Below are 26,158 nucleotides of genomic sequence, written 5' to 3'. Positions count from 1 at the left end.
ATGTCCCTTAACAACACCGTGGAACAACTCCAAACAATATGGCTACTCTGGGATACATACCTGGCATCCCCCTAATGGTGTCCCCCCCCCCCTCTACCATCCCCACTCTTACTCCCCCTTACCTGTTCCTTTCCTTTTATGTCTTGTCAGTTGTCTTATCCCTAGTCCTGAGTTTTACGTGGTACATCTTTGGATATACAGTCAGGTCCATAAATATTGGGACATTGACACAATTCTAACATTTTTGGCTCTATACACCACCACAATGGATTTGAAATGAAACAAACAAGATGTGCTTTAACTGCATACTGTCCGCTTTAATTTGAGGTTATTTACATCCAAATCAGGTGAATGGTGTAGTTATTACAACAGTTTGCATATGTGCCTCCCACTTGTTAAGGGACCAAAAGTAATGGGACAATTGGCTTCTCAGCTGTTCCATGGCCAGGTGTGTGATATTCCCTCATTATCCCAATTACAATGAGCAGATAAAAGGTCCAGAGTTCATTTCAAGTGTGCTATTTGCATTTGGAATCTGTTGCTGTCAACTCTCAAGATGAGATCCAAAGAGCTGTCCCTATCAGTGAAGCAAGCCATCATTAGGCTGAAAAAACAAAACAAACCCATCAGAGAGATAGCAAAAACATTAGGCCTGGCCAAAACAACTGTGTGGAACATTCTTAAAAAGAAGGAACGCACCGGTGAGCTCAGCAACACCAAAAGACCCAGAAGACCACGGAAAACAACTGTGGTGGATGACCGAAGAATTCTTTCCCTGGTGAAGAAAACACCCTTTACAACAGTTGGCCAGATCAAGAACACTCTCTAGGAGGTAGGTGTATGTCTGTCAAAGTCAACAATCAAGAGAAGACTTCACCACAGTGAATACAGATGGTTCACCACAAGATGGAAACCATTGGTGAGCCTCAAAAACAGGAAGGCCAGATTAGAGTTTGCCAAACGACATCTAAAAAAGCCTTCACAGTTCTGGAACAACATCCTATGGACAGATGAGACCAAGATCAACTTGTACCAGAGTGATGGGAAGAGAAGAGTATGGAGAAGGAAAGGTACTGCTCATGATCCTAAGCATACCACCTCATCAGTGAAGCATGGTGGTGGTAGTGTCATGGCGTGGGCATGTATGGCTGCCAATGGAACTGGTTCTCTTGTATTTATTGATGATGTGACTGCTGACAAAAGCGGGCAATATTATCTGCTGATATTCAGCAAAATGCTTCAGAACTCATTAGACGGCACTTCACAATGCAGATGGACAATGACCCAAAGCATACTGCAAAAGCAACCAAAGGGAATGAAGTGGAATGTTATGCAATGGCCAAGTCAATCACGTGACCTGAATCCGATTGAGCATGCATTTCACTCACTGAAGACAAAACTGAAGGGAAAATGCCCCAAGAACAAGCAGGAACTGAAGACAGTTGCAGTAGAGGCCTGGCAGAGCATCACCAGGGATGAAACCCAGCGTCTGGTGATGTCTATGCGTTCCAGACTTCAGGCTGTAATTGACTGCAAAGGATTTGCAACCAGGTATTAAAAAGTGAAAGTTTGATGTATAATTATTATTATGTCCCATTACTTTTGGTCCCTTAACAAGTGGGAGGCACATATGCAAACTGTTGTAATTCCTACACCGTTCACCTGATTTGGATGTAAATACCCTCAAATTAAAGCTGACAGTTTGCATTTAAAGCACATCTTGCTCGTTTCATTTCAAATCCATTGTGGTGGTGTATAGAGCCAAACATTTTAGAATTGTGTCAATGTCCCAATATTTATGGACCTGACTGTAATTATGGGACCTGTACTACTACACGCGATGTTCATTGTGTATGTTCCCATTTTGATGGTCTGCCAAATGACTCTGTATGAGATATGTCGTACCATTTCATGTTTTTCCCTTTTCTTCCTTTCTTTATTATTGAAAATTTGCACGCTATGTGCTAATAAAAATCTACAGTATAAAAAAATAAAAATAAATGATTCACTGCACTTAACAGTGCCCCCAATAGTACTAATGTCCCTCATTGCGTCTCAGAAGTAATAATGTCCCCATAGTGCCTATATTAGTAATCTTGTTCCCCAAAGTCTCTCAGTAGTAAAAAAAGCCCAGCATAATACACCCAGCGGTAATAATTCCCCTTATAATGTGCTCTAGTACACAAAATACGCCCTTATAATGTGTGCCAGTGGAAAAAAATGTCTCTTATAATAGGTGCCAATAGAATAAATGATCCTTAGGCCTCCTGTACATGACCGTATTAGTTTTATGGTCTGCAAATTGTGGATCCATGTATCCTTAATTTCCGCAGGACCCACTGTAAAAATACCTATTCTTGTCTGCAAAATGGACAAGAATAGTACAGGTTCTATCATTTGCTGCCCGGCTACATGAATGCAGAATGCAGATGATTTCCGTGTGCTGTCTTTTTTTTTCTGCAGACCCATAGAAATGAATAGGCCCGTGTATGATCCCCAAAAAAAAAACATGGATCAGGCACAGACCAAAAATATGATTGCATGCGTGAGGCCTTATGTGTGTGAGTACTAAATAAATACAGTTTTACTGCCCCCAGTAGAACCAATGTCCCCAAAGTGCCCTCCCTAAAATGTGTGACACTGCAAAAAAGGTTCCCTGTTAGTGCCCCAGCAGAAACAATGTCCCCATAGTGTTCCCCCAGTTATACAGTCAGGTCCATAAATATTGGGACATTGACACAATTCTAAAATGTTTGGCTCTATACACCACCATAATGGATTTGAAATGAAACGAGCAAGATGTGCTTTAACTGCAGACTGTCAGCTTTAATTTGAGGGTATTTACATCCAAATCAGGTGAACGGTGTAGGAATTACAACAGTTTGCATATGTGCCTCCCACTTGTTAAGGGACCAAAAGTAATGGGACATAATAATAATTATACATCAAACTTTCACTTTTTAATACTTGGTTGCAAATCCTTTGCAGTCAATTACAGCCTGAAGTCTGGAACGCATAGACATCACCAGACGCTGGGTTTCATCCCTGGTGATGCTCTGCCAGGCCTCTACTGCAACTGTCTTCAGTTCCTGCTTGTTCTTGGGGCATTTTCCCTTCAGTTTTGTCTTCAGTGAGTGAAATGCATGCTCAATCGGATTCAGGTCACATGATTGACTTGGCCATTGCATAACATTCCACTTCATTCCCTTTGGTTGCTTTTGCAGTATGCTTTGGGTCATTGTCCATCTGCATTGTGAAGCGGCGTCCAATGAGTTCTGAAGCATTTTGCTGAATATCAGCAGATAATATTGCCCGCTTTTGTCAGCAGTCACATCATCAATAAATACAAGAGAACCAGTTCCATTGGCAGCCATACATGCCCACGCCATGACACTACCACCACCATGCTTCACTGATGAGGTGGTATGCTTAGGATCATGAGCAGTTCCTTTCCTTCTCCATACTCTTCTCTTCCCACCACTCTGGTACAAGTTGATCTTGGTCTCATCTGTCCATAGGATGTTGTTCCAGAACTGTGAAGGCTTTTTTAGATGTCGTTTGGCAAACTCTAATCTGGCCTTCCTGTTTTTGAGGCTCACCAATGGTTTCCATCTTGTGGTGAACCATCTGTATTCACTCTGGTGAAGTCTTCTCTTGATTGTTGACTTTGACACACATACACCTACCTCCTGGAGAGTGTTCTTGATCTGGCCAACTGTTGTAAAGTGTGTTTTCTTCACCAGGGAAAGAATTCTTCGGTCATCCACCACAGTTGTTTTCCGTGGTCTTCTGGGTCTTTTGGTGTTGCTGAGCTCACCGGTGCGTTCCTTCTTTTTAAGAATGTTCCACACAGTTGTTTTGGCCAGGCCTAATGTTTTTGCTATCTCTCTGATGGGTTTGTTTTGTTTTTTCAGCCTAATGATGGCTTGCTTCACTGATAGGGACAGCTCTTTGGATCTCATCTTGAGAGTTGACAGCAACAGATTCCAAATGCAAATAGCACACTTGAAATGAACTCTGGACCTTTTATCTGCTCATTGTAATTGGGATAATGAGGGAATATCACACACCTTGCCATGGACCAGCTGAGAAGCCAATTGTCCCATTACTTTTGGTCCTTTAACAAGTGGGAGGCACATATGCAAACTGTTGTAATAACTACACCGTTCACCTGATTTGGATGTAAATAACCTCAAATTAAAGCGGACAGTATGCAGTTAAAGCACATCTTGTTTGTTTCATTTCAAATCCATTGTGGTGGTGTATAGAGCCAAAAATGTGTGACACTGCAAAAAAGGTTCCCTGTTAGTGCCCCAGCAGAAACAATGTCCCCATAGTGTTCCCCCAGTTATACAGTCAGGTCCATAAATATTGGGACATTGACACAATTCTAAAATGTTTGGCTCTATACACCACCATAATGGATTTGAAATGAAACGAGCAAGATGTGCTTTAACTGCAGACTGTCAGCTTTAATTTGAGGGTATTTACATCCCAATCAGGTGAACGGTGTAGGAATTACAACAGTTTGCATATGTGCCTCCCACTTGTTAAGGGACCAAAAGTAATGGGACATAATAATAATTATACATCAAACTTTCACTTTTTAATACTTGGTTGCAAATCCTTTGCAGTCAATTACAGCCTGAAGTCTGGAACGCATAGACATCACCAGACGCTGGGTTTCATCCCTGGTGATGCTCTGCCAGGCCTCTACTGCAACTGTCTTCAGTTCCTGCTTGTTCTTGGGGCATTTTCCCTTCAGTTTTGTCTTCAGTGAGTGAAATGCATGCTCAATCGGATTCAGGTCACATGATTGACTTGGCCATTGCATAACATTCCACTTCATTCCCTTTGGTTGCTTTTGCAGTATGCTTTGGGTCATTGTCCATCTGCATTGTGAAGCGGCGTCCAATGAGTTCTGAAGCATTTTGCTGAATATCAGCAGATAATATTGCCCGCTTTTGTCAGCAGTCACATCATCAATAAATACAAGAGAACCAGTTCCATTGGCAGCCATACATGCCCACGCCATGACACTACCACCACCAGGTTCACTGATGAGGTGGTATGCTTAGGATCATGAGCAGTTCCTTTCCTTCTCCATACTCTTCTCTTCCCACCACTCTGGTACAAGTTGATCTTGGTCTCATCTGTCCATAGGATGTTGTTCCAGAACTGTGAAGGCTTTTTTAGATGTCGTTTGGCAAACTCTAATCTGGCCTTCCTGTTTTTGAGGCTCACCAATGGTTTCCATCTTGTGGTGAACCATCTGTATTCACTCTGGTGAAGTCTTCTCTTGATTGTTGACTTTGACACACATACACCTACCTCCTGGAGAGTGTTCTTGATCTGGCCAACTGTTGTAAAGTGTGTTTTCTTCACCAGGGAAAGAATTCTTCGGTCATCCACCACAGTTGTTTTCCGTGGTCTTCTGGGTCTTTTGGTGTTGCTGAGCTCACCGGTGCGTTCCTTCTTTTTAAGAATGTTCCACACAGTTGTTTTGGCCAGGCCTAATGTTTTTGCTATCTCTCTGATGGGTTTGTTTTGTTTTTTCAGCCTAATGATGGCTTGCTTCACTGATAGGGACAGCTCTTTGGATCTCATCTTGAGAGTTGACAGCAACAGATTCCAAATGCAAATAGCACACTTGAAATGAACTCTGGACCTTTTATCTGCTCATTGTAATTGGGATAATGAGGGAATATCACACACCTTGCCATGGACCAGCTGAGAAGCCAATTGTCCCATTACTTTTGGTCCTTTAACAAGTGGGAGGCACATATGCAAACTGTTGTAATAACTACACCGTTCACCTGATTTGGATGTAAATAACCTCAAATTAAAGCGGACAGTATGCAGTTAAAGCACATCTTGTTTGTTTCATTTCAAATCCATTGTGGTGGTGTATAGAGCCAAAAATGTTAGAATTGTGTCAATGTCCCAATATTTATGGACCTGACTGTAATAATGATGGCCCCCCCATAAAGGCCCAACAGCATGGTGCTAAAGAAAAATAACAAACTCGAATACTTACCCTCATGTGGCTGTCAAGATGCAGCGCAGGACACAGACCTCTTCCAGTCTGTGTTGTGAGCTATATGCTGCCCGACTAAGGCCACGCTGTGATGATGTAATCGCAAGGCTTGTGCCTGCCTCCGATAGACTGCAGGCACAAGGCTAGAAGCCTATCACAATGGAAGCGCTCACTGCCCAGCTGCCGACCCCCACTTTTTATTAGGTATCACCGCCTGAGGCAATTGCCTCATCCCGCCTCATTGGTGGTGTGCCTCTGTCAGATTAGTTTTTCCAGTACATCAGATTGAGATCTGGGGAATTTGGGGGCCAAGCAAACACCCTGAACTCTTTTTCATGTTCCTCAAACTATTCAGAAATAATTTTTGCTGTGTGTCAGGGAGCATCATTCTGGTGGAAGAGACCCCTGTCATTAGGGAGCATCGTTGCTATGCAGGGATGTACTTGTGTCTGTACAACATTTAGGTAGGTGGTACATGTCAAAGTATCAACCACATGAATGTGAAAATACAGGGATTCCCAGGACAACAGTCTCCAGAGCATCACACTGCCTCCACTTGCTTGTTTTCATCCCATAGTGCCACCTCTTCCCCGGGTAGGCAGTGCAAAAGCACTTGGCCATCCACATGATGTAAAATGTAATTCATTAGATGGGACCAACTTCTTCCATTTCTCTGTGGTCCAGTCCTGATGCTCCCATGCATTCAGCAGTGGACAGGATGTGCCCTGTGACCGGTCTGCAGCTATGTAGCCACATATGCTCTGATGCACTGTGTGTGTGCCAACTCCTTCTGCCAGCATATCCTTTTTTCAGCTATCTGTGCTACAGCAGCTGTTCTTATGGAGAGACAAGCTAGCTTTCACGCTTCCATGCTCATCAACGGACCTTTGGTGTTCATTACTCTAATGCTAGTTCACTGGTTGTCTTTCCTTGGACCACTTTTGGGAGGTACTAACCACTACATACCAGAAATACCCCACAATACTAGCCATTTTAGATGCTCTGACCCAGTTATCTAGCTACTGTATCACATCTGTCAAAGTCACTCAGATCCATAGGCTTGACCATTTTTCCTGTTTTTAATAATCAACTTCAAGAACTGACTGTTCACTTGCTGCCTAATATATCCCACCCCTTGACACATGCTATGATGTTATCACCTATATCCGTGGTTTTAGTGTATATTTGTCACTTTATTGTTGTTGTGTGAACATTTAACCTCTAGTTGCACAATGACACCAGATGAAAGTTATTTTGGTTTCAGAATTCAGATGAGTTTGATAAAAACCACATACAGCATCAAGCAGTCACACAATGAACCTCACCATCGGTAATGCCTGAAGCTCTACATTCTACAGTCACTCAGTTGCGCCCTGTCACAGCCTTACCCACAAACGACTAGCATTTATGTATCTTTTCTGTACGTGCCTATTGCAAAACCACTTTCACCAACAACAACTTGACCACAATTTATGGTTGACCAACATTTTCAGCAGCCATCTGTGGTCCACATTTGGTCCTCACCTGCAGACTATAGTGATCACTTCCTTGCCTCTGTACATATCCCAAGGGGCATGGTCTGTTAAACAAATATGAAAAATAAAAAATTGTGAAAAAATAACACATTAGTGGTCAGCACTGCAATCCTCTACTGCTTTCTTGCTAGGAACGTCGACACTGACTGTGGCGGTACTGAACAGAGAAAAATAGTCCATGTATTCAGGAATTAATTTCTGAAAAATTAAAAAGTCTGACAGATGTTAAAAAAAAAGGATACATTATATGTATATTGTTTTTATTTATTTTTTTACTGGATAGTGTAATATTGTATTGAATTAGTATCATGACAAATTGCATAACAAATCAATTAAAGTGGTTTTCCTGCAAAATATATTGATGACCTATCGCGAGTATAGGTCATCAATATCTGATCGGTGGGGATCCAACACCCGGCACCCCCGCCAATCAGCTGTTTGAAGAGAAGGTGGCACTCCATGCAAGCGCTGGGCATAGTGAGTTTATGGAAGTTTTTATTTTTTGTCACAAGTTAGTGGAATATGAGACATTGTAAGAAAAAAATAAAAATAAAAAAATCATCATTTTCCGCTAACTTGTGACAAAATTTTTTAAAAAAAGGAACTCGCCATGCTCCTCACGGAATACCTTGGGGTGTCTTCTTTCCAAAATGGGGTCACTTGTGGGGTAGTAATTTGAAATCAAAATGTGTAAAAAATGCCCTGTGAAATCCTAAAGGTGCTCTTTGGAATGTGGGCCCCTTTGCCCACCTAGGCTGCAAAAAAGTGTCACACATGTGGTATCGCCGTACTCAGGAGAAGTTGGGCAATGTGTTTTGGGGTGTCTTTCTACATATACCCATGCTGGGTGAAAGAAATATCTCTCTAAAAGACAACTTTTCCCATTTTTTTATACAAAGTTGGCATTTGACCGATATATTTATCTCACCCAGCATGGGTATATGTAAAATGACACCCCAAAACACATTGCCCAACTTCTCCTGAGTACGGCGATACCACATGTGTGACACTTTTTTGCAGCCTAGGTGCGCAAAGGGGCCCAAATTCCTTTTATGAGGGCATTTTTAGACATTTGGATTCCAGACTTCTTCTCACGCTTTAGGGCCCCTAAAATGCCAGGGCAGTATAAATACCCCACATGTGACCTCATTTTGGAAAGAAGACACCCCAATGTATTCCGTGAGGGGCATGGCGAGATCATAGAATTTTTTTTTTTTTGCCACAAGTTAGCGGAAATTGATTTTTTTTTTGTTTTTTCTCACAAAGTCTCCCTTTCCGCTAACTTGTGACAAAAAGTTAAATCTTTCATGGACTCAATATGCCCCTCAGCGAATACCTTGGGGTGTCTTCTTTCCTAAATGGAGTCACTTGTGGGGTATTTATACTGCCCTGGCATTTTAGGGGCCCTAAAGCGTGAGAAGAAGTCTGGAATATAAATGTCTAAAAAATTTTACGCATTTGGATTCCGTGAGGGGTATGGTGAGTTCATGTGATATTTTATTTTTTGTCACAAGTTAGTAGAATATGAGACTTTGTAAGAAAAAACAAAAACAAAAAAACTATGAACTCGCCATGCGCCTCAAAAGTGATCTTTTTATAGCGCCGCAGCGATTTTACGGTGTTTTTGCAGTGATCAGAAAAAAAATATTCTGTCACTGCGGTGGGGCGGACTGAACGCAAGTGTGCGCACAAGATCAGGCCTGATCGGGCGAACACTGCGTTTTTTGTAGAGCGTATAGAACATGTCCTATTCTTGTCCGCAATTGCGGACAAGAAAAGGCATTTTCTATATAGTTCTGGCAATGTGCGGATCCGCACATTGCCGGTGTCCGTGTTTTGCAGATCCGCGGTGTCCGTGTTTTGCGGATCCGTGGATCCGCAAAACACATACGGACGTCTGAATGGAGCCTTACAGGGGGGTGATCAATGACAGGGGGGTGATCAGGGAGTCTATATGGGGTGATCACCCCCCTTGTAAGGCTCCATTCAGACGTCCGTACGTGTTTTGCGGATCCGTGGATCCGCGTATCCGTGGGCCCGCAGATCCGCAAAACACATACGGACGTCTCTGAATTGAGCCTGACGGGGGTGATCAGGGAGTCTATATGGGGTGATCACCCCCCTGTAAGGCTCCATTCAGACGTCCGTATGTGTTTTGCGGATCCGCGGATCCACAAAACACATACGGACGTCTGAATGGAGCCTTACAGGGGGGTGATCAATGACAGGGGGGTGATCAGGGAGTCTAATATGGGGTGATCACCCCCCTGTCATTGATCACCCCCCTGTCAGGCTCCATTCTGACGTCCGTATGTGTTTTGTGGATCCGCGGATCCGCAAAACACATACGGACGTCTGAATGGAGCCTTACAGGGGGGTGATCAGTGACAGGGGGGTGATCAGGGAGTCTATATGGGGTGATCAGGGGTTAATAAGGGGTTAATAAGTGGCAGGGGGTGTGTAGTGTAGTGTGGTGCTTTGTGCTACTTATTACAGAGCTGCCTGTGTCCTCTGGTGGTCGATCCAAGCAAAAGGGACCACCAGAGGACCAGGTAGCAGGTATATTAGACGCTGTTATCAAAACAGCGTCTAATATACCTTTAAGGGGTTAAAAAAATCGGATCTACAGCCTGCCAGCGAATGATCGCCGCTGGCAGGCTGCAGATCCACTCGATTACCTGCAGTCTCGCGAGATGATGCGCCGGCGCGTCCACTCTGAATAACAGGGCCGCCGCAAAGACGCAATCCTGCGTACGGCGGTCCTGTAGTGGTTAAGTGCAGGCACATCTGTAACTTACCACTTTACATATACCTTATCCATCTTAGCTCACCCAGAACCAGCGATTTCATAATATACAAAAAAAAAAGGTTTGGTACCGTGTTAGCCAGTAGTGAAAAGTCTTGATGCTTTCCAAAAGAGAAACAATATAAAATATTGTCATTTGATACCTTTCTGTTCTTTCCTGTGTATATCTGTTTCTTTAGAGATTTTTTCATTCCTGGCCTGAGGAAGGGACCTCAGAGTCTCGAAAGCTTGCCTTATAACATCATGTATTTTAGTTAGGCTACTTTCACATTAGTGTTTTTTGCGGGTCCGTTATGGATTTGCAAAAATGCTTCCGTTACAATAATACAACCGCATGCATCCGTCATGAACGGATCCGGTTGCACTATGTCTTCTATAGCCAAAACGGATCCGTCTTGAACACCATTGAAAGTCAATGGGGGGCGGATCCATTTTCTATTGTGTCAGAGAAAACAGATCCGTCCCCATTGACTTACATTGTGTGCCAGGACAGATCCGTCTTGCTCCGCACCACATGGCGGACAGAAAAACACTGCAGGCAGCGTTTTGGTGTCCGCCTCCAGAGCGGAATGGAGACGGAACGGAGGCAAACTGATGCATTCTGAGTGGATCCTTTTCCATTCAGAATGCATTAGGCTGGGTTCAGACCTGAGCGTCTTTGATATGCGCGTTTAACGCGCGTTTTTGACGCGCGTTTTTGACGAGCGTTTTTTGCAATAGTAAACGCGCGTTTGACGCGCGTTTGTGTGATTGACTGCAATGTCCTATGGCCACAAACGCGCGTCAAAACGCCCCAAAGAAGCTCAAGTACTTGTTTGAGCGTAGGGCGTTTTACAGCGCGTTTTTCAGCGCTGTAAAACGCTCAAGTGAGAACCAGGGCCATAGGGAAGCATTGGTTTTCATGTGTTGAGCGTTTTACAGCGCGTTTGAACGCGCTGTAAAACGCTCAAGTGTGAACCCAGCCTTAGGGCAAAACTGATCCGTTTTGGACCGCTTGTGAGAGCCCTGAACGGATCTCACAAACGGAAAGCCAAAACACTAGTGTGAAAGTAGCCTTAGCCATTAAAGGGTATGAAATTACAATAGTTTATATTATTTGCCTCTTTTGGAGAGCATCAAGATAATATACTATATTTTTTATGGTTAAAAGGTTGAGTTTTCACTGGAGTTCTTTTCTCTTGTACTTTTTTGCACTGTTCAACCATATTTTAGTTACCAGTAAATCACGATTATATTTGGATGTTTACTTTTTAGATATTTTTCTAAATGTCTCGAGTCAAAGACGCTACCAGATTAAGGGGCTCACAGGCAGTCACACCTATGAAGTAACGGTGTCAGGAGTGACCGTGACGGGTGCAGGAGCGCCCAGTATTCCTCAGGAGATCCATACTCTCAGCTACGGTACGAGCAGCCTTCATTCACTTCGGATCACAGAAGTTTGTCATTTGTATTTATATTAATTTAATCTTAACATTCAATAAAATTTGTCCTTTTGGGCTGTGAGGTTTATGGGATTCTACTGAGCAGCAAGTTAAGGCCTATTGCACACGACCGTATGGATTTTTCAGTGTTTTTTCACGGATCCATTGTTCCGCTTTTGTTTCTGTTTTTGTTCCGTTTTTCCGTTCCGTTTTTCCGTATGGCATATACAGTATACAGTAATTACATAGATAAAATTGGGCTGGGCATAAAATTTTCAATAGATGGTTCAGCAAAAAACGGAACGGAAACGGAAGACATACGGATGCATTTCCCTATGTGTTCAATTTTTTTTGCGGACCCATTGACTTGAATGGAGCTACGGAACGTGATTTGCGTGCAATAATAGGACATGTTCTATGTTAAAACGGAACAGAAAAACGGAAATACGGAAACGGAATGCATACGGAGTACATTCCGGTTTTTTTGCGGAACCATTGAAATGAATGGTTCCGTATACGGACCGTATCCGGAACGCAAAAAACGGCCAGTAAACGGGGAAAAAAAACGGCCGTGTGCAGGAGGCCTAAGTTACGGTACGACCACGCTGTGCAGTCATGTCGCGGTTGTGATGCGGCGGGCTCTAATTAAACTAATGAAAACCACACTGTTCAGTGGGTCTGTATTGTTAATGGCCACGTGGCACCTTCAATGCCATTAATACAGACCCACTGAACAGTGCAGTCTATATTATTTTAATTAGAGCCAAAGTCGAATGCAGCAAAGTAGTGTCACGACTTCACCGTGTGGTCATACCCTTACACGATGGATACACACATATGAATGCATTGAGCTGCACTTTCACAGGAGTTCAACATTTCAATGCAATATTAGCATGATATATGTATAATTAATTATAGGGCAGAGCAAGACTGTCAGCGGTTGCGTGACTAAAGTCGCACAAATGTCGCATCATGTCATTTTACTTCTCTATACAATATTTCAGCATTTCACTTAGGCCTCCTGCACACGACCGTATGGCTTTTTCAGTGTTTTGTGGTCCGTTTTTCACGGATCCGTTGTTCTGTTTTTTGTTTCTGTTGTGTTTCCGTTTCTGCTCCGTTTTTCCGTTCCGTTTTTCCGTATGGCATATACAGCATACAGTAATTGCATAGAAAAAATTGGGTTGGGCAAAACATTTTCAATAGATGGTTCCGCAAAAAACGGAACGGAAACGGATGCATTTCCGTATGTGTTCCGTTTTTTTGCGGACCCATTGACTTGAATGGAGCCACAGAATGTGATTTGCGGGCAATAATAGGACATGTTCTATCTCAAAACGGAACGGAAAAACGGAAATACGGAAACGGAATGCATACGAAGTACATTCTGGGTTTTTTGCGGAACCATTGAAATGAATGGTTCTGTATACAAAATGCAAAAAACGGCCAGTAAACGGGGGGAAAAAACGGTCGTGGGCAGGAGGCCTTAACCATACCTCCAGTGAGAAATGAAAATGAATGTTCCTTCTGTCTTTGTCATATAAGGCTAGGGGGAATTCACGTTAGTGTTTCACTTTCCGGAGTAGTAATCCGCTCAAATATGATTAAAATGTAAAATAATGGAATTGCTAAAATGGAAAGCAAAATGGAACACTTTAAGGGCATTCCGTTTTAATCCGTCCTCCTAGAGTTAAAAAAAAAAAAAAAAAAAAAGCGTCATTCCGTCAGGTTTCTGTTATTTTGGACATAAAAAAGTCCTGTCTTTTTCCATGCCAAATAACGGAAACCTGACTGAATGCTGCCTTCCTTCCTTTTTTCCCATTAAACTCAATGAGGACGGATCAAAATGAAATGGCTTTAAAGTGTTCCATTTTGCTTTCCGTTTTGGCAATTCTTTTATTTTTTATTTTAATAACATTTGAACGGATTGCTAAAATGGAAAGCCGTATAACAAGTCCTGCATGCACAACTTTTTGTCCATCTGAAACCCGGCATTGTGCCGGAAAGTGGTTGGATCCCAATGTACTCAATAGGAATTTGGTGTTTCCCGGCATTATCTGGCTATGCCGGATATGGAGAACTCCAGCAGGCTGTTCTTCTGCCAGAACAGCCTGTAGGATTTTAGAAACGCTGGTGTGAATGTAGCCTGAGCTCAGCCATTGGACGTCTTGAGTCTAGCCCAGGAAGAAGTCTGTGACCTGCCTCTGTCAGCCATATTAGGGCTCATGGGGCTCTTTTAATTGTCCACAACACTAAAATCACTCTTATACTAATAGAACACATTAAAAACACAATGCTGGGAGATGTAACTCAATACTGACACCAGTGTGCAAGGAGTGGAAGGAAGTAGCTAGCTTCTCTCCTTACATGGGTTTCAATAGACATTAGGTCAATTTATAGGCTAGATATGACTGAATGTAAAGTAGCTTATGTATTAGTATGCTCTGGACAGTTTCCTTTGCAATCTTTTGATTTTTAGAATCAAAATGACTTTAAATCTATCAATATTAACTGAGTAAAAGTGGCCAAAATTGTACCCATTCATACCAATAAATTGGACCACTAGAAAGACCAAGTGGTTTCTATTCACTTCTATTTTCTCCTTCCTTGAACAGATGAAGCTGAATTCCGAATCATTATAATAGTAACATGTGTTGGACTAATCATCAGTGCTGTCATACTAGTCAGAGGCTGTGCCTATACCGTTCACAGGTAAGTATGTCATGGATTCAATATCACCTAAAGCTTAGGACTTAAGCAGCCTTAGCCCCTTTCACACGGGTGAGTATTCCGCGCGGATGCGATGCGTGAGTTGAACGCATTGCACCCGCACTGAATCCTGACCCATTCATTTCTATGGGGCTGTGCACACGAGCGGTGATTTTCACGCATCACTTGTGCGTTGCGTGAAAATCGCAGCATGCTCCTCTTTGTGCGTTTTTCAAGTAATGCAGGCCCCATAGAAATGAATGGGGTTGCGTGAAAATCGCAAGCATCCGCAAGCAAGTGCGGATGCGGTGCGATTTTCACGCACGGTTGCTAGGTGACGATCGGGATGGGGACCCGATCATTATTATTTTCCCTTATAACATGGTTATAAGGGAAAATAATACATTCTTAATACAGAATGCATAGTACAATAGGGCTGGAGGGGTTAAAAAAAATATATATATATTTTAACTCACCTTAATCCACTTGCTCGCGCAGCCCGGCTTCTCTGCTGTCTTCTTTTTTGCTGTGTGCAGGAAAAGGACCTGTGGTGATGTCACTCCGGTCATCACATGATCCGTCACATGATCTTTTACCATGGTGATGGATCATGTGATGGACCATCTGATGACCGGAGTGACTTTCACACTTGCGGCAGAGTGATCCAGCAAGCAGTTCTGTCACCGGAACTGCCTGCCGGATCAGGTAATCTCCATGCAAACGGACAGCATTTGTAGATGGATCCGGATGCGGACCCGTCTCCCAAATGCATTGCAAGAACGGATCCGTCTCTCCGTTTGTCAAACGGACAAACTGATCCGTTTCTATTTTTTTTCACGTTTTTACCGGAAGGACGGATCCGGCATTCCGGTATTTTTAATGCCGGATCCGGCACTAATACATTTCAATGTAAACTAATGCCGGAGTTGGCATTCCGGCAACTGATCCGGAGTTTTGGACGGAGAGAATACCGTAGCATGCTGCGGTATTTCCTCCGTCCAAACCGCCATTCAGTGACTGAACTGAAGACATCCTGATGCATCCTGAACGGATTTCTCTCCATTCAGAATGCATGGGGATGAAACTGATCAGCCCCTAGGACGGAACTCAGTGCCGGAAAAGAAAAACGGTAGTGTGAATGTACCCTTATTATGGTTTCATTGTAGAGGCCTCTACTGTATCTCTACATGCCTCTGATTTCTAATGGAAATTGTTACAGAATCCAATCTATGGGAGCAGCGATCAGACAACCGTATGTTTGTCCCTTAGGCCTCATGCACACGACTGCTGTTTTATTCCGTGTCCGCTGTTCCGTTTTTCGTGATTTTCTGCGGACCCATTGACTTTCAATGGGTCCGTTGAAAACTCGGCTAATGCACCGTTTGTCATCCGCGTCCGTGATCCATGGTTCCAGTCCGTCAAAAAAATATAACCTGTCCTATTTTTTTCACGAAAAATGGTTTGCGGACCCATTCAAGTCAATGGGACCGTGATAAAACACGGAGGCACACAAGATTGTCATCCGCGTCCGTTTTTTTCCTATCATTTGCATGGCAAACTTGACTTAGACTTTTTTTTTACTTTCCTTTATGTCTGGTGGTCCTCCAAAAATCAAGGAAGACACACGGAAACGGAAACGGATCACAGAACAACGGAACCCCATTTTGCGGAACAGAACACAACAGTCGTGTGCATGAGGCCTTAGGGATAATAATAATTTAAAAAAAACTAAAATTCTAATCACCCCTCACCATCCCCACATTAAAAGTCATATTTTTATGTTAAACATTTTTTATTTATTTTTTTACATTTTTTTCATGTCAGCTATCTATATTTTAAAACAATGTATATAACCCTGCAATTTTCACACTGGCCACTAGCTCTAATAATAGGCCATACTTCCTGTTCTAAACAGGTAACTTTTCAGCATCACAGGCAGACTACAATGCATTTAGACGACCCGAGAATGGAGCAGATTTTCGTGACCAACCGACCGTTCCTGCGAACGGGTGTTCCAGACAATCTGCCCATGTAAATGTGATGCCAATCAGATCCTGTCGTTCATGCAGGCACCACCGATCATAGTTTCTGGGCAGCAGATCGTGTGGTCTAAACAGCAATCTGCTGCTCAGAAACCATGAATCTATTTAAGGATAAGGGATGGCAATAGCGATCCTTCATCCTCATACAGTGAAGGAGATCGCTGCATATAAATACAGCGGTCTGTCGGGAAGGAACGCTTCCTTTCTGACAATTGGCTGCAGAATCGTTCCATCTAAATCCACCTTAACACCTCTGTATAGATAGGATAGGACCCACCAGTTACAATAGGTCAGGGATGGCCAACCTGAGGCTCTCCAGATGTTGCAAAACTACAACTCCCAGCATGCCAAGACTGCCAACAGCTATCAGCCTACAGCAGGGGATGGTGGGAATTGTAGCTTTACAACAGCTGGAGAGCCGCAGGTTGGCCATGCCTGCAATAGGTGATATCACAGCTTATCTACTCCCTCCTGATCTCTGCACTGGTCACAGAGCACGCCTAGCAAATTCTCACATAGAAGTAAATGGAATCCCCTCCTTTCAATTGTGTCTATGGCACATAAAGCTGCTCTCAAAAGACAGGAAGTCTTAACATATTTTAGGACTAGTGGCCAGTATGAAAACTGGTTCAATAGTAGATTTCCTGGTGACACACTCCCATCAAGTGGATGAGCAAAACCCAAAGAGTAACTACACAGTGTCATAGTTTGGACACATACAGTACATGCACTCCTACATGTCTACTATGTGTCATACAGGCACTACTATGTGTCCCTGTGGTTCAGGAAGAAACAGTCAGTGTAGCATACAAATACAATGTAGTAACAAAGTCATGTTAAGTTGATAAAAACACTAGAATTGCTGTAAAAAAAAAAAATATATAATCTGCATTTTCCTTCCTAATGATATATTGTCATAATTATGGTTTATCTTTACACAGAGCAAAGAGCTGGTATTTTCCAGAAATTCCTAATCCAAAACATAGCCACATTGTCAAGATCAGGGAGGCGGCTGGCACAAAGGTAATATATATATATATATATATATATATATATATATATATATATATATATATATATATATAATATATATTTCACTTCTCACTTCTATATCATTGAGATACATCTGACACAACAGTGTCACTCTATATAAGAGAGAAGGGGCACATTTATGGCACATGCCATGGTTGTATTACAGCTCCATATAACCTATCTGTAATACAGAGCAGTTAATAGGGCATCCCTAGGCCGCTATGAGACCATAATGTACCTACGTCTGCCGCTGATTTCCTCAGGATAGGTCATCAATATCAGATAGGTGGGGTCCGACACCACCACTGATCAGCTTTGCCATCAGCGGTGGACAGGAAGAGAGAAAAGAGATGGTACTGCGCACGCCGTGTACTCAAACAGCTGATTGGCAGGGGTGCCGGGTGTGGGGCCGGCGCCGATCTTATATTGATGACCTAGCCTGGACAAACCCTTTAATAAATAGTTCTATTCACATGGGCATATATTTCCATAAGCATTTGAAATACACAGCATGTACACTGCTCAAAAAAATAAAGTGAACACTTAAACAACACAATGTAACTCCAAGTCAATCACACTTCTGTGAAATCAAACTGTCCACTTAGGAAGCAACACTGAGTGACAATCAATTTCACATGCTGTTGTGCAAATGGGATAGACAACAGGTGGAAATTATAGGCAATTAGCAAGACACCCCCAATAAAGGAGTGGTTCTGCAGGTGGTAACCACAGACCACTTCTCAGTTCCTATGCTTCCTGGCTGATGTTTTGGTCACTTTTGAATGCTGGCGGTGCTTTCACTCTAGTGGTAGCATGAGACGGAGTCTACAACCCACACAAGTGGCTCAGGTAGTGCAGCTTATCCAGGATGGCACATCAATGCGAGCTGTGGCAAGAAGGTTTGCTGTGTCTGTCAGCGTAGTGTCCAGAGCATGGAGGCGCTACCAGGAGACAGGCCAGTACATCAGGAGACGTGGCGGAGGCCGTAGGAGGGCAACAACCCAGCAGCAGGACCGCTACATCCGCCTTTGTGCAAGGAGGAACAGGAGGAGCACTGCCAGAGCCCTGCAAAATGACCTCCAGCAGGCCACAAATGTGCATGTGTCTGCTCAAACGGTCAGAAACAGACTCCATGAGGGTGATATGAGGGCCCGACGTCCACAGGTGGGGGTTGTGCTTACAGCCCAACACCGTGCAGGACGTTTGGCATTTGCCAGAGAACACCAAGATTGGCAAATTCGCCACTGGCGCCCTGTGCTCTTCACAGATGAAAGCAGGTTCACACTAAGCACATGTGACAGACATGACAGAGTCTGGAGACACCGTGGAGAACGTTCTGCTGCCTGCAACATCCTCCAGCATGACCGGTTTGGCATTGGGTCAGTAATGGTGTGGGGTGGAATTTCTTTGGAGGGCCGCACAGCCCTCCATGTGCTCGCCAGAGGTAGCCTGACTGCCATTAGGTACCAAGATGAGATCCTCAGACCCCTGGTGAGACCATATGCTGGTGCGGTTGGCCCTGGGTTCCTCCTAATGCAAGACAATGCTAGACCTCATGTGGCTGGAGAGTGTCAGCAGTTCCTGCAAGACGAAGGCATTGATGCTATGGACTGGCCCGCCCGTTCCCCAGACCTGAATCCAATTGAGCACATCTGGGACATCATGTCTCGCTCTATCCACCAACGTCACGTTGCACCACAGACTGTCCAGGAGTTGGCAGATGCTTTAGTCCAGGTCTGGGAGGAGATCCCTCAGGAGACCGTCCGCCACCTCATCAGGAGCATGCACAGGCGTTGTAGGGAGGTCATACAGGCACGTGGAGGCCACACACACTACTGAGCCTCATTTTGACTTGTTTTAAGGACATTACATCAAAGTTGGATCAGCCTGTAGTGTGTTTTTCCACTTTAATTTTGAGTGTGACTCCAAATCCAGACCTCCATGGGTTGAAAAATTTGATTCCCATTTTTTTATTTTTGTGTGATTTTGTTGTCAGCACATTCAACTATGTAAAGAACAAAGTATTTCAGAAGAATATTTAATTAACTCAGATCTAGGATGTGTTATTTTTGTGTTCCCTTTATTTTTTTGAGCAGTGTAGTTTTGTGTGTATTTGATTCCAAATATGCCCATTATTGTCCATGGGAGTGCATTAAAAATGCAGAAAAAAAGGATTACGCATGTAAATCCGGATGAATTACTGAAGCAATACTGATCACAATCTTGATAGTGTATTATCCAAAATCAGAGCGTATTTCGGAGCCGGAATACTCACTTGTGTGAAAGTAGCCATAGGCGGGTCTTTGAAAACTTCTGCGCTGCTGGAGGCTGCGACTAATTGATGAGAACACTATTTAAGATTCAGGCCTTGTCATAAATTAGGCGCATCCTTCAGCTGTCCATGTGCCAGAATAAAATGTACAGCAATGTGGAGCTGCCATAGATTTATCTTCATTTGCACCTGAAAACTGGAGCAAATGAAGATAAAAGTGGCAGACCTGCCGGCCCCGTCCTTACCACACTCCTTTTTCAGAAAGTGGCAAGAGAGGTGCAGAAACACCACTTGTTACAAGGTTTATCTCAAGGGGTGTTTAAAAAGTCTCAAAAACTAGGTTTGCAACCTTTTTAGTAAAAAACAAAACAAAACAAAAAAAATAAAGTGCAGGGAGATGATAAATCTTCCCTATAGTACTTGAGTACTAGTACGATCAAGTGATCTGAACTGGTAGAAACTCTTTCGCTTGTCCTTTGCACTTACTTTCCAGAATTTGCTCATCCAGTCATCACCATCTGATGAAGAAGAATCTTGTATTGACCAGCCTGGTGTGGAGGTGACTCCACAGACAGAATCTATTCTGACAGAGGGAACGGACAACGGTATCTCACAGAAGAACTCTAACCTTCAGAGATCTCAAGCCCATGCAGGAGGCGTACAACAGTACACCAACATCATGCCAGTCCTCAAAGTATTCCAAAGGATGCCCGAAACTGCTAACTACGTACGCCAACAGCCTCCCGCAGTACAGAAGTAGCACATCTTGGATCTCGTACCTGGATACAGGGTATTCTGATGGATAAAAATTATGTCCTTCACTGCTTTACAGTCAAAGTGGACTTGTCATTTAAAAAAAAAAAAAGTTGACATGCCCGAAATTTTGATTGGTAGGAGTTTGCAGAGATCCCCACGACTGAAAAAACAAAGGGGCTGAGCACTGTCCTCCCTAGTTTCTGATTAGCTCTGTTCAGCTTCCTGAGGAGAGTTGAGCAAGCAGTGGACAGTTTTATAGACTATGAGCCCAAGCTCACTCTGTTCTGTGAGGAGATTAGTGAGGTTTCACCAACCACCACTGATCAAAATTTTAGTCAAGTTTTATAAAATGATAATTACACTTTAAATGAAAGACAAACTATTTTTCCATAGCAGAACCACATCATTTACTAATCTTAATTGCAGTTCTCAATCTTTCTACTGTGAGGAAACTCATATCTTTCCCCCATCTCGTGGAACCCTTTCTCCTAAATACACTGTTGTAGGCAGGTACAGCATCCTCACAATATGTTCTGGCCGCAGTTCATTGTGTGCCTTGTAAACTTGCCTCAAGTGACCTCAGGGGGAACGTTTCTTCATGTCATCTCTCCCCAAACCCCCTTATCAAAGGGTGGTTTAGCATTTTTCATGGTGCTTTTTTAATCCGCTTTTTTTTTTGTGTAAGTGTGTGTGTCCAGATGTTACTTTAAAGTTTTTTCATGGTATATTTTTTTTGCATTACCACAAAAAAGCCATAAAGACTTCAGCTCATATTTACTATTGTGGTTGCAGCAAATATTGGTGGATATTCTTTTAGACACATTTATAAAACAAGCCAAAAAAAATTACTGGTATAAACTGTGCCTCATAGATTGTGGAGGTGCAGTTTCATGGGGGAATTTGTGCTAGAATAAAAATATAAGCCAACTAATATGTGGTATAAAGTTAAAGGGGTTTTCCGGGTTCAGATCTGAACCCAGACATATCCCCATCTTCAATCCCTCCGCCCCCCCCCCTAACACGATGCCCTGAATTGCGCAGGGCAAAGGCATTTTTTGGAGATCTGGTGACGTACCAGGCTCTCCATGGGGAAAGCTAGGCGGAGGCTTACGCTTGGCAGTGAGCCTGGTGATGTCACTAATGGGCGGGCTTTAGCACTGCCCAGCTTGTAAAACGGGCATATATATATTTTTATAAAGACACCAGTAATATGTGTTAGCTTATAAGCATAGAAAAAATATGCATCTGTTAAAAGAATTTCCTTCACCAAGGAAGGATCATGATGTCATCTGAATTTAAGGTTAAAGGAGGTAATTTCTCTTTGTTCCTATATAAGAAGAGACAACACACTAGCTGGAGGTGCAGCAGATTGTCTGCAGTATATTGTGAAAGTTGAGTTTATATAGACAATCTTAAGGCATAGTGAAACTGGTTTGAACTAGTTTTAACAACATATTCACAGTTTGAAAGACGTATGGAAAAAGTTACAGACATTGGGACAATTTATCAAAAAGTGCCTGAGAACAAGATCTGTTCCAGCTGTCTACTGTTATGCTCGTCTCTAGTTTCAGGGTGGCAAATGATCTTTGTGTCCAGGGCCTCTGACCTCTTTATTGCATAGACCAGGCCCCTGCACATACATCAAGTAATTACAATAAAGTATATTCTAGAAAACAATGAGTAAATTTTAAATTTTCCCAACATTCCCTCCTTTTATAAATTTATCATTCGAGTTTTCTGTAAGACCTCAAGGAGAGGTTCTCTCTTTGAGTTTTCACCAGCCCTTTCATATTTGAGAATCTCAATCATCATCATCATCATGGGATATCTCCAAGTCATCGTATATATCTTCAACTTTAATTTCTTGATACATAGTTTTAGTAATAGAAGTGTCAATTAGTCTTTGAATCAGTCCTCTTAGGGTACTTTCACACTAGCGTTATTCCTTTCCGGTATTGAGTTCCATCACAGGGGCTCAATACCGGAAAAAACTGATCAGTTTTATCCTAATGCATTCTGAATGGAGAGCAATCCGTTCAATATGCATCAGTTCAGTCCCTCTTACTTTTTTGGCCTGCTGCAGTTTTCTCTCCGGCCAAAAATCCTGAACACTTGCCGGAATGCTGGATCTGGCATTAATTTCCATTGAAATGTATTAATGCCGGATCCAGTACTAAGTGTTCCGGAAAACCGGATCCGGTTTCTCGATCTGCGCATACGCAGACCTTTAAAAATGAGAAAAAAATAAATACCGGATCCGTTTTTCCGGATGAAAATATTCTGCCGCAAGTGTGAAAGTACCCTTATACAGGTAATACAACAAAGTCCACAAGTCATCAACACGGCTGCCACTGTTGTCAGAGAGATCAATAAACTGGATATAAGGGTGCTCCACTTCCCGAACCATCCTTCAAGTCAATTCGAAAAAACATCTATCCCTGAGTCTGCCAATTCCTCAGACTGGTAATGCTGCCATCAGGAGCTGTATTATTGGGAATGAAAGTACCAAGCATTTGACAGACACCTCCTCTCTCAGCTAGTAGCATATCTAGGGCCATCCTGTTCTGCCATGCCATCAGAGAAGTAGGACCCAGTTTGTCTACTATGCCCTTTATCGCATCTTTTGTATAATTAACAAACCTTTGTTGATAATAGATATAATTAATCCAGTCGACATTCTTATTTACTGCTACCCACCAAAAAAATACAGATTCAAACCCTGCTACAATCAGATTTCGGGCCTTAAACTTATTTGGCACCCCTTGAGGTACCCATATTTCATCAATATATATCTTAGAGCAGGCATCCTCAAACTGCGGCCCTCCAGCTGTTGTAGTTTTGCCACAGCTGGAGGGCCGCAGTTTGAGGATGCCTGCCTTAGAGTCAAAGTATCCTCTAGGAAGTGATCACTTATAGTGATATATATGCCTTTCAGAACTTTCCCTCACCTTCTTAAACTCTGTGGCTGAAAATAAATGGAAGGGCATAAGGAGCTGAGCCAAAGCACAGCTTCCCTGCCATTCAGCGGGGAGCCTAGGCCTCAGCTTCCTATCTCCACACAGCCACCAAAGATCAGTCCTGGCGCTTGTCTGGTTAATAAACCAGCTGGAGGAATAATTCTTATTGTCGTAATCAATCCTTATGGTTCTTTCACAGTATTCTTTAGTAAGGTTCCCTAATTCCCTACCTGGTCTGTTTCTCATGAAGCAGGTGTAGTTACCTGGGTAGGCAACCACTAAAGGAGGAACTTGGTCTCTCCCCACAGGTGGATACAGTAAAGAGAGTGTCTGACATAAACTATCATCTGGATTATGTAAGGCATTAGGGTACTTTCACACTTGCGGCAGAGGATTCCGGCAGGCAGTTCCGTCGCCGGAACTGCCTGCCGGATCCGTCAAAACGTATGCAAACTGATGCCATTTGTTAGACGTCTGAGCCGTCTGACAAATGCATTGAAATGCCGGATCCGTCTCTCTGGTATCATCCAGAAAAACGGATCCGGTATTTACTTTTTCACATTTTTTATAGTCTGAGCATGCGCAGACCGCAAAAACGGATCCGTTTTGCCGGAACACTCATGGCCGGATCCGGCATTAATGTATTTCAATGGGAAAAAATGCATGTGTTCCGGAATTTTGGACGGAGATAAAACCACAGCATGCTGCGGTATTATCTCCATCCTGAAAAGGCAAAAAGACTGAACTGAAGACATCCTGAACTGAATGCTCTTCATTCAGAATGCATTAGGATAAAACTGATCAGTTCTTTTCCGGTATTGAGCCCCTAGGACGGAACTCTATGCCGAAAAAGAAAAACACTAGTGTGAAAGTACCCTTATATAAAGACAATATACATTGCAGACCTTCTGGGCTTTCCTTATCCGATAGTCTGAATGGTATAGTACCCAGATGTGGTCTAGCCTTAGCACAAGCTATACAGTCAGTTCTATTATTCTGTATTGCAGTGTATCTCATCCACGTTAACCATTCATTTTTAGCACTATATCCTGTTTATAATGTAAGTTTATCCTCATAGGTTGCATTGGACAGGTATCGTATTCCTCGGCTAGGTTCTTTATCGGGATTGCTAATCTCCTTATTTTCAGAGGAGGTGTCGTCATTTTTTAAGGCTTTTAATAGCAATTTTCCCAAGGGATCTATGCTCCCATCACATATGTTCCTATATCTATCTCTCCAGGGTCCTTTATAGTTATTATTATAGGATTACCTTCATCTTTCTTACACCCTGGGGGAACTGAACCTTTTACCATGGTCATTCTATGTAACAAGTAGCGACCAAACCTTATTTTCTTTTGGGCTATATACGGTGCATACCCCCAGCTTAGGGATCCTGTGTTCCATCCTACAAATCCCCATTTCTCACAATTTGATCCAAATCTTGTTGTTGCTTCAGTGACACAGATATATTTATCAGCCTGCTGTAGCTGTTCCTGCCTATCGTCAGGGCAAATGGCAACCCTACAAAAGTCTATTTCTATGACAAGCAGGTTTCTAGTTATGTCTACCCAAATTGTGGTTATTTTTGTGTTTTCTATGATCCCCAGATATAGCGCTACAATTATTAGAACTTGCTTCATCCTGCCCTATCTCCCTCCCAGGCTCTGGATGATTTCTTCACTGAAATTTGAGACCAGTCACTTCTAACAAATGACCACCCTTTGTAATCAGACTTTTGTAGCCTAGGAGGATATTGGGAGTTCCCTAAGGCCTCTTTCACACGGGCGTTGCGGGAAAATGTGCGGGTGCGTTGCGGGAACACCCGCGATTTTTCCGCGCGAGTGCAAAACATTGTAATGCGTTTTGCACTCGCGTGAGAAAAATCACGCATGTTTGGTACCCAAACCCGAACTTCTTCACAGAAGTTCAGGTTTGGGTTCGGTGTTGTGTAGATGTTATTATTTTCCCTTATATCATGGTTATAAGGGAAAATAATAGCATTCTGAATACAGAATGCTTAGTAGGTGATCAATTGAGGGTTAAAAAAAATAAATAAAATTAACTCACCTTCTCCTCTTGTTCGCGTAGTTCCCGGTCTCTTCTTTAATGATGAGCTGTGGGCTAAAGGACCTTTGGTGACGTCAGATCACATGCTCCAATCACATGGTACATCACCGTGGTGATGGACCATGTGATTGGAGCATGTGATCTGACGTCACCACAGGTCCTATCTGATAGTTCCATCTTTTAAGAAGTAAAGAAGAGACCGGGAACTACGAGAACAAGAGGAGAAGGTGAGTTAATTTTTATTTAGTTTTTTAACCCTCAATTGATCACCTACTAAGCATTCTGTATTCAGAATGCTATTATTTTCCCTTATAACCATGTTATAAGGGAAAATAATACAGTGAATAGACTGTCACCTAGCAACCATGTGTGAAAATCGCACCGCATCCGCTTGCAGATGCTTGCGATTTTCACGCAACCCCATTCACTTCTATGGGGCCTGCGTTGCGTGAAAAACGCAGAATATAGAGCATGCTGCGTTTTTCACGCAACGCATAAGTGATGCGTGAAAATCACCGCTCATC

At 42.9% G+C, this 26,158-nt stretch overlaps 1 protein-coding gene across 1 annotated transcript in view; it reads left to right on the top strand.

Moving 5' to 3' along the window:
• The window catches only part of LOC120990718 (interleukin-6 receptor subunit beta-like), a 93,179-nt gene extending 72,565 nt beyond the window's left edge, over positions 1-20,614 (top strand). The window contains exons 13-16 of the mRNA XM_040419626.1: positions 11,633-11,779; positions 14,415-14,511; positions 17,492-17,573; positions 20,348-20,614. Of these exons, the coding sequence (XP_040275560.1) occupies positions 11,633-11,779; positions 14,415-14,511; positions 17,492-17,573; positions 20,348-20,614 (593 nt within the window). The remainder of the gene's footprint in view (positions 1-11,632; positions 11,780-14,414; positions 14,512-17,491; positions 17,574-20,347) is intronic.
• The last annotated feature ends 5,544 nt before the right edge of the window (positions 20,615-26,158 follow it).

Source organism: Bufo bufo, chromosome 2, assembly GCF_905171765.1.
Source record: "Bufo bufo chromosome 2, aBufBuf1.1, whole genome shotgun sequence".
In the NCBI taxonomy this organism is placed as follows: domain Eukaryota; kingdom Metazoa; phylum Chordata; class Amphibia; order Anura; family Bufonidae; genus Bufo; species Bufo bufo.
Note: the sequence above shows the minus strand (reverse complement) of the source record. Positions and strands in the feature narration are given on the sequence as shown.